At 48.7% G+C, this 9,625-nt stretch overlaps 2 protein-coding genes across 2 annotated transcripts; both read right to left on the bottom strand.

Moving 5' to 3' along the window:
• Positions 1-2,232: 2,232 nt before the first annotated feature.
• LOC101290589 (protein LIM3) lies at positions 2,233-2,920 on the bottom strand. Its single transcript, XM_044497613.1, has 2 exons — positions 2,559-2,920; positions 2,233-2,466 (listed from the first exon to the last, which is right to left on the bottom strand). Exons 1-2 carry the CDS (start codon positions 2,851-2,853, stop codon positions 2,438-2,440), a joined length of 324 nt encoding a protein of 107 aa, XP_044353548.1. The 5' UTR covers positions 2,854-2,920; the 3' UTR covers positions 2,233-2,437.
• Positions 2,921-4,113: 1,193 nt separating this feature from the next.
• LOC123074878 (uncharacterized) lies at positions 4,114-5,008 on the bottom strand. The gene is made up of 2 exons (XM_044497612.1): positions 4,525-5,008; positions 4,114-4,381 (listed from the first exon to the last, which is right to left on the bottom strand). Exons 1-2 carry the CDS (start codon positions 4,928-4,930, stop codon positions 4,353-4,355), a joined length of 435 nt encoding a protein of 144 aa, XP_044353547.1. The 5' UTR covers positions 4,931-5,008; the 3' UTR covers positions 4,114-4,352.
• Between the last annotated feature and the right edge of the window lie 4,617 nt (positions 5,009-9,625).

The following is a 9,625-nucleotide window of genomic DNA, read 5'->3' as shown; positions in this document are numbered from 1 at the left end:
AAAATCCTCTCTTTATTTTGTTTCCATGTGAAAATGGGCTAAACATGGACCAAATCAAGCATATATATGGAAAGGAGCAAATTGGAGATAAGATAGATCAAGTGGGAGGCGCACCAGAGCGCAAGACGCCGTCTGGTACGAGCACAAGTGCTTGTACCATGCACATCCGGCTCCGAGGGTCCAACCTGACAACTATTATAAAGGGGCCTTTTTTATATTCGCAACAGAGCAACCGCTAGAACCTAATCTCCACACCAGAATCCATTCTTCAACCCTAGCCTCCACCATTTCCCATCTCATCTTCATAGCCACCACTATCACCATCACCATCATCGCAGCAAACCACCTCCAAGTTAGTCATACTTGTAATTTTGTATCGCAACCGACAACCATTGTAAGACATATTATCAATAAAGCATTCATCTTGATGTGTTCTTCAATGATTTCTTATCGCAATCCGATCACCGTGTGTGAGTAATTTGATAAGGTCATGCGTTGAGGCATAGCCTTGCAAGCTGATGTATTTGTTTGAGGGATCGATGGAATGAATTTGAACTAACGTCATGTATGTGTGAAATAAAATTACATCGTAGTTGTCCCTTGTCTCTCTTGCGTTCTTTGTCCCTGCAGGTACCCATGATCATGGAGTTCGAGCCAGGCGAACGTGAAGCGCTATTCTGAACACCAGTGACAGAATGGTTTAGTATGGTAGCGTGGATCATATCTCTGGGGATACATGAGGTGTAGTCATTAAACGCCCATGCTTTTGTCTGCTTTATCCTAGTAATCAAGGTATATAACCCCGTGCCATGGAAAGGTCTACAGTTGGAAAACTGACTCTTGTTGCAGGGCGCATTCCGGTCAAGAAATAATTTGGACAAATCCCCACTTAGATACGTTGCAAGCACATCTTAACGACTGTCTTCCAGAGCACAAATTAAGATCATATTGATCTCGATCACAAAAATATGGTTATAAGAATCAAGTCATCATACCCATGACTATTTTTATTACAAGTGTTCTTCGTTCCAACTTGATTACGATCTGGTATAAAAACTGGAATTTAATTCTCCCGCAAAAGCTTGATAGAAACCCTTGTCACAAGTGCGCTTCCTATCGTGGGTTCAATAACTCAGGGTCACTCCTTGGGGAAAGAGGTTGGGAACCTTTCTGTTATCCATTATCTATTCACCAAAGGTATTCATCAACCACCCCCGCCTGCCACGGGACCTCTTCGTATACCAGAAGTGAACGTAGGTCTTCGCTCCTCAACCACTTCTAGCATGCTGCAAACATGTCAGATAACCAACCGAAATTAAAACCCAGACATAAACAGTCATGCATGACAGAAAGGATAACACTGGGTACTAATGGCTTGATATTTTGTCACTTTTATAAGAGGGCGTTGATATGTTTTTCACAGGGTTTTAGATATTTCTCGCGTCTTTCTAACACTAATCCTTCGAGAAAGAAGAAAACTTGTTGTTACTATTGATGTGCAGGAATGAACATATGGAAGAAAACCAATCAACATCCTATCAAATGAAGTCATTTGGAGCTACTTCCTTTTTGGGCGAAAATTCAACAGAGCAACCAAAGCGTAATATGACGCATGGTCCAAGTGCTCCCGCTCATACCTATGGTCATACCACGGGGTGCCAGCACCACTTCATCAACACTAGCAATGGAGCGCTCGTACCAATGGTTGCACCATGTAGCGCCAACACCAATTCACAACCATACCAATGGTCCATTGGGTTTGTCTTGTAGTAACCTATGAACACTTTTTTTGTACTGACCGATCTCAACAAATGTAGCTATTTATTGAACACATTTACTCATCCAGACACATCCAGGCTGGATACATGTATCATATTAATGCACACTATTAATAAAGATCGAGGCATTTGTAACATATATCTCATTAATTATACATTTAGTATATATTTGTGAGATATTTAGAGTGTATATTAGTCCATTTGTTATGATGTGTATCGAAGCACCAACCCAATTTAGCCAATATTTACTTCTATGTTTATTTTTCACATGTCCAAGTTCCACCTCTGAATTTTAACATTTGCAAGCATATACTCACCGTACAATATCACAAAGGACTTATCATCGTATAGTGAGACAAAAAAAAGCTTTTGTCAAAGATTTCTTTTTCTTGTTTTCAATCCCCATTCACATTCAAAGGAATCAAAACCAGAAAAGGACCAAACAAAAACAAAATAGAGGAAGCATGTAATTTGAGGAGAAATATTTATTAATACTCATACATTGATGGATCTTCCACCCCACAACCGGCCACATTCCCTAGGAATTACTCAGCATAAACTTAACCTATCACATATCATAAAAGCATAATCCAGTCAACATAGAGGCCTAGGAACTAAATCAACATTTCTCCTTTGATTACCAGATACGAAACATCCATCTATCGGCCTTGAGATGGGACATGGTAACCTGCGAAAATATTACAAAACAAAAGCATGTCATGCATAATTCACGACAAGTATTAGGGGTACATAATACATGGCTCAAAATATAACACTTACTGCCACAGTCGGAGCCAGGTTTGAGTGGATTCTTGCAGTAATCAGCGACATACACAACCTTATCCATGCATACCACCTTCTCAATCTCCTTGGTGACCTTGGAGCACATGCACGGTGCATTGACCTTCTGAACCACACTACAACATGCACTCGACGGAGTTATCTTTGGGCTCGCGGGAAACATCACATATGGTTTGCACTCTCGGATTAGCCCTTTAAGGTCGACGGTACAATCTTCAGCCGTCACAACAAGAACAAAGGCAAGAACCAAGAGCAAACTAAAGTGTTTTGCCATAACTACTACTACTAGTAATCGGTTGGTTACCTCTCTCCTAGATGTTAAATCTAGAGTTGTGTTGTTTTGGTGTGGTTGTCCTCTGTTGGATGCTTGGGTTTATATAGGCGCATGGATGGGAATGAATTCACCCGAGGGAAAATAATTACTTCAATCAAGGCGTAGGTGGTGCTCATTGACAAGTGTCACGACTTCTGTTTCTCATGTAGACAGATGTACACACATGCGTTTGTTGCACTGACAAGTGTCAACACTTGGTTCCTATGTAGACACGTTTCTTCACTTCTGTTTCTTTGTTGCGTTGCATATATGTTCCAAAATATAATGTTTTCTAAGAAATTTCAACCGTCCATTCTGTTTGTCTTATAGTCAACTGTGAGCACTTATGTTTGTTGTACTGGCCCTTCTCAACAAATGCAGCTATTTAATGAATACATCCATGCACAGCCAGGTTGGATACATGTATGATGTATCATATTAATGCAAACTATGAATACAGACTGAGGCATTTGCAGCATATATTTCACTGATTATATGTTTAGTATATATTTGTGAGATAATTATGAGACAATTTATTATGATGTGTATTGAAGCATCAATCCATTTCAACAAATATTTACCTAAATGATAAGTGACACACGTCAGGTGCGTGGCACTCCGGCACTGACATTATTCGATGGCAATTCCAGTCATGCAAAGATAACAAATTTCAGTGACACACGATAAGTTTTCATCAAAAAATAAACTGAAGCACAAAGTTGCCATGCTTGCCAACAAAAATTGCCATCCTCGCGTAACTAAACTTACCATAAAAAAGTGCGAAGTTGGCATGTGCTCGTATCTTACGTGTGGCACTTGCCAGAGTCCAATATTTACTTCTACAGTGGAGTACATATTTGTATTTCTGACTCCTCGGGGCAGTGAGATTAGTGTTTCTCGTCGTGTGTACGCAATGGCAATATTTGGTGTCAGGTTCTTCAGGTCTATTCAAGGATTGAAGGGCGACGACTGTGGCTTCGGGGCGCTGGTCTTTAGGGGTACATGCACGCAGACTTCCTGGCTATTATCGACAAGGTAAGGCCGGCTTCGGTATGGGAGCGGCGACAGCGGCGCATCGGTGGCTCGTTTTGGCGGCGCAATGGTCGTTGTTTGGCGGTCCATGGACCTTCATGTAATTTTTATTATGTTTCGGTGTTTTGTACTTTCCATGAATCTTTATAATAGATTTGATCCTCTTTGAAAAAACAAACGCCCACAAAATTAACTGTCCTTTAAAGAAACGCAAGTACACGTACATAGCGAACTCTTTTTTTAACTGGCAATCATACATTTGCCGTCAACTTTATTTATACTTATCATAAAGTATCTGGATTTATCTAGGGGATAATCCAGCAAATTATCTCTCAGCGAATATGCAAGTCACAAGCAGTAGTACAATGGTGAAAGCTGAAAATAGCATCTGCGGTCTTCGTGATCATCCAATCAGAAGATATGCTGCATTACACGATCACACCAGGAACGGGGTAGCCTGCAAAACAACAGAAAAAAATAACCATAATAAAACATACATTGGCATTCCCTTTGTCCAACTTTCAGAAAAAATTTGTTGATCCAACATATGTTTGGAAAATTTGGAAAATGCTCATAACCTGCATATGGTCTAACACTTACTTCCGCAGTTGGAGCCAGGCTGCAAGGGCCTCTTGCAGTATTTGGCGACGAACACGACCTTGTCCATGCAGACGACCTTCTCGACCGCCGGGGTGACCTTGGCGCACAGGCACGGCATGTCCGCCCTCTGGATCACGGCGCAGCAGGCCGGCGACGGCGGTATCTTCGGCTCGGCCGGGAACATGACATAGTTCTGGCAGTTGGCAACCAGGTCCTGCAGGTCGCTGTTGCAGTCGCCAGCGTCGGCCGCCGGCGCCGCCATCGGGGCCATCATCGGCGCCATATCTGCCGGGGCCATCATTGGCGCCATATGTGCCGCCATCGGGGCCATCATCGGCGCCATATCTGCCGCCACGGCCATGGCGAAGGCGAGCAGAACCAAGCACACAGCAAAGAGTCTTGCCATGGCACGAAGTTTCAGTTCTTATGTATACGTGCGGAGTGCGGTAGCTGTTGCTGTGTAAAGGGTGGGTGGGTGGCTGGCTCTTGTAGGTTCGTGTGTGGGTTTGACATGGGATGGCTGGGTTTATATATGTAGGGATCTTGGTTTGGTAAAGGACGGGTGCTTTGGATTTACACATGGTTTAGTGTTTTTTAATGGCCCAGCTCATGTTCACACATGCCTTGTTTTTGCCAAGCTCAAGCGCACCGTCAACATTTGACAAAACTAAATTGGAGATTACTACGGCGCGACGGCCATAACAGCTCGCACGTTAGCCGTGACATCATCGTCATCTTCAAGCATGCATGCTGCATCACCACTCGATCGGATGGTGCAGGGTAGGGTCGCGCCGTGGCATGTTGCGGTGAACGTCCGCGCTATACATTTGTTGAAATTTTAGAGCATCTCCAGCCGTTGCCCTCCCAGGGGGCGCCTAAAATCGCTGCCTGGGGGTGACCCGGCGAAAAAAAGGGCCTGGGGCGAGTTGGCCCCCAGCCGCCGCCCCAGGGCCGGCCCTAGGCGGGAAAAAAATTGTGTAGCAAATTTACGCAAAGTTCGGCTAAAATACGTCAAATTTCGGCAAACTTGGCTTATATTCGCGGATTTAAGTCGAGTAGTCGACATTACATATAAAAACTAATCAAAAAAAAACTTGCTGAAGGCCGAGAAGTCGCCGTCGTCGCCGCTATCGTCGGCCTTCTCCTCCTTGACTCGGGCGCCCCTGCTGGACCCCTCCCCGGCTGGTGGCGGCGGCGGCGCGTCGTCGTCGTCGTCGCTGTCGTCGATGATGACTCCTCCTTCGTCGCGGCCTCGGCGGCGCTGCTCGAAGCGCCGCAGGGCGGCGCGCTGGCGCTCCGTCGCCATCTTGATGGAGTCCTGGCGTGCCCATTCAAGGGCCGCGTCGTCGTCGAGCTCGACCTCGCCGTCCTCCGTCTTCACCAGCGCGAGCCCCGGCTCCGTCTTCACCGGCGCGAGCCCCGGCTCCGTCTTTGGCTTGACGAAGCGCGGAGGAGGAGCCGACGAGGAGGCGCGCCGGCCGCCCTCGTTGATGACGATGCCGGGCTCGGCCTTGACGCCGAGCAGCGTCGGAGTGCCGGAGGAGTGGGAGGAGGAGCGGGAGGAGGAAGAGGAGGAAGACGCGCCGAACCTCCTTGGCGCCCATTGCCCGTCGGGTCGGCGGTGCGCCGGGGCGGCCGCCCTTGCCGGAGGGTACGCCAACGGCGGGTTGTTGCCGCCCTCGAGGTGCTTCAGCACGCCCTCAAGTGTGCGGCCGGGGGCGCCCCACCACAGGTGGCGCCCCTCACTGTTCTTCACGCCGCCGACCACCGGCGCCCCGTTGGTGGACGCCAGCCGCTGCTGCTGGCGGCACTCGAAGTACGCCGCCCAAGCCGCGTGGTTGTCGGCGGCATACTGGGGGAGGGAGAGCTCGGCGTCGGTGAGGGAGGCGCGCACGATCTCGACCTCGTCGGCGAAGTAGGATGGTTTGGCCACGGCGTCGGACAACGGGGGAATGGGCACTCCCCCATTGCTGAGCCTCCAGCCCGTCGGCCCGGCGCGCATGTCCGGCGGCGCCGGGATGTTCGCCTGGAACAGGAGCCAGGACTCCTGTTCGCGGAGCGAACGGCGGCCGAAGCCGTTGGCCGCCGCCTCGTCTCCGGGGAAACGCTCGGCCATCGGGGAGATGGAGTGGCTGGGGAGAAGAGATCGGCGGCGGCGCTCGGGAGATGGAGTGGCTGGGGGAGAAGAGATCGGCGGCGGCGCTCGGGAGAGGGAGGGCTGGGGAGAAGAGCTCGGCGGCGGCGCTCGGGAGAGGTGGAGAGGTGGCACTCATCACAGGCGAGCGAGGCCATATATAGCCGCGCCGCGTCCGTGTGTACGCGTCCGAGGGAGGGGAGGCGTCGGCGCGCCGCCCCGTGAACGCGCCGCCCGTGAGGAATCAATGGCAAAGCTGACCGGCGGCAACCTTGTCATTGATTCCCCGCGGGAAACCGAGGCATCGGGAGAAGACGATGCGGGCGGTGTCGCTAACGCGGCTGACCCGCGGCGCTTTCGCGCAAAAAACGATTTGCCCGGCGCCCCCGAGCGCCCCCCAGCGCGCCGGGTTCGGGTTGGGTCCGCTGGTGTCAATTTCGGCCCGAGCCGGCGAAAAAAGGGCCTTTGAGGACGTGACTGGGCCGATTTTTTGGCGCCGGCGGCCGAAAAATCGCCTGGGAGGCCTTGTTGGGGGCCCGGTGGAGATGCTCTTCGTACTTCCTGTGTAAAGAAATATAATAGCGTTACAGAGGGAGTATTTTGTTTCTTCGTAGAGGAAGAACATCCATGTGCGAGTAAGCATCTTGTACTAAAATCTGTACTTCTCTGAACTGACACTAACTTGCTATTGTGTTTTCTGTGCATGCTCAGCAAGGCAGTAACTAAATCCAAAACGATGCCAGAGCGAGATGACAGCATATCCTGAACATTTACGGGGCGCCTAGTAACACCTTCAGTAAACTTTTCGGATGTAGCTTTCCTTCCAATTTTCCCAACACAGAACAAGAAAACTTCACTGGTACTGTATTAACTATGCTGTGCTTATTCTCGCAATAAAAAAAATGATGTGCTTAGATATAGCACATTGGCTTCTCACACTGCACACTTGATATCTGAACAAAGTGACAAACTTGGCAGCACCACTCTCAATGGCATTTCGATGGCGATCAATTCATCGTTTAATAATTTGTGAATCTGTGACCCTGGATACGGCGGATGCACCAAGCCATTAATACATAGTTGCCTACACATCACGTCAATCTCAAAAAACTTCTGATATCTAAACCCAATCAGCCAAAATTTCAGGAGGAAGTTTGTGTCTATGGATCGGATGTCTGGTTCTAGTCTTTATACTATCCCTTAGGGCATCTTCAACGGTAACCCGTAAATTTCCTCCCGCATCCGTCCGCGGACAGGAGATCAATCCGCGGACACGGATGCGGCAAGACGTCATCCAACTGTAGCATGTATATATCCGCCAGCAAATTCAAATTCAAATATACGCTGATCCACACAACGCACCGGATCACATCTCTGATCACAACCAAAAAAAGGCAAATATGCTTAGTCTTTACGGATCCAAAAGAATATCAGTCCGGCAGTCCGTGCATTTCTGCTCTGCTAGACCGGCAATCCCAGCAAGCTGCTTCCCGATCAAGGAGGTGTCGTCGCCGCCGCGTAGGCAGCCTCCGCGTCCGCGTCCGCCTCCGCCACGTCCTCATCTTCCGCCGCCGCCAACTCATCTTTCTGCCGCTCCAACATCTGGTAGCGGGCGAATTGCACGATAATTCTAGCGTCGGCATCCAAAGAGTTGATATTCAAGATCAACATCTTGGCGTCCTCCGCATTGGCGGCGATCTTCACCCTCTTTTCCTCGAGCGCGGCCTTCTTTTCCTCGAGTGCGGCCTTCCTCGAGCACTGCCTTCCTCTCTTCGATCATGGTCCTCCTCCCTTCGAGCTTGATCTTCTTCTCCATTTCCTCCATCAACTGCTTGAACCTCTCCATCTTCCTCTCCCCCTTGATGTCCGAGCCCCTCACGCATGCCTCCTCCTTCTTCGCCAAGATCTCCTCGAACCTCTCTGTCGGTTTGGCCGCTGCACCTTCTCGCTTCGCCCTCTCCTCCTCCCACTTCTTACCCCATAGATTTCTTCTAATCTTCTTCGGCGGTTCTTGGGTTGGGTCGGTAGGGTCACCGGTTTCTTCCTCGTTGGCTTGGGTGGCGGTCTTGGCAATGAAAAGGTTCCACTTCGGTTGCCCATTCAACTTCAACCAACAATGCATGACGGTGAAGGACTTCTTCTCCAACTTCTTGTGCACCACACAAGCACGAGTAGGCTACAAAGTGAAACAATGCATATCCGTCTAGTGAGCAACAAAAAATACATGTCCGGCTAGTGATCAAGAAAACTTAAGCATATCCGGCGAGTGATCAACTTACTTGCTCAGTGATTTGTGCACTGCTAGACCACCATGCGATAAGATGCTTCAAGTGCCCGCAGTACTTGAAGACAACCTCTTCGATGGTATAACATCGATGGTTGAGGGATTTCCATTCATGGTTGTGGATGACCATATCGGAGTAGGGCGTGAAATTCTTGTGTTCATGGAACCATGTGTGAATGTTCCTCCAAAAGGTTGTGCCCTTATGTTCCGTGCCATGGACAGGATTAAGGCCAATGGCCAACCATGCATCGCACAGTAGCTCGTCCTCCCGCATGTTGAAGCTTTCTGCTCTACCCTTCTTGTTTGTATCGCCGGCTGTATCATCCGGATCATCGTCGTCACTGTCGCCCTCCTCCTCCTCCCCTCCCCATCGGTCTTACGGAAAGTCTTCTTGGGCTTCGGAGTAATCGACATTTCTGCAAATAAAGTGTTAAGCTCAACTGTTTTACTACTTTTGTATTTTTCTATTAATGAAGATTGCATCTCGTGAGGAAAACGAGCAATATAATATGGCAAATACGATTTCCCCGAACGAATAGATCCCCTGTGCGTTACAGGAAGAATCTACAATAACAATACCTGCAAAAAATGTTATGAAACAAATACTCTACGCTTAGCTCCACAGCAACGGCGCCAGAAAATGCTTTGGTTCCTGCAAGCCAAACAGGGTAGTGTAGAACTTT

This window comes from Triticum aestivum, chromosome 3D (genome assembly GCF_018294505.1).
Source record: "Triticum aestivum cultivar Chinese Spring chromosome 3D, IWGSC CS RefSeq v2.1, whole genome shotgun sequence".
NCBI lineage: Eukaryota > Viridiplantae > Streptophyta > Magnoliopsida > Poales > Poaceae > Triticum > Triticum aestivum.
This window is presented reverse-complemented; position numbering and strand designations above follow the sequence as displayed.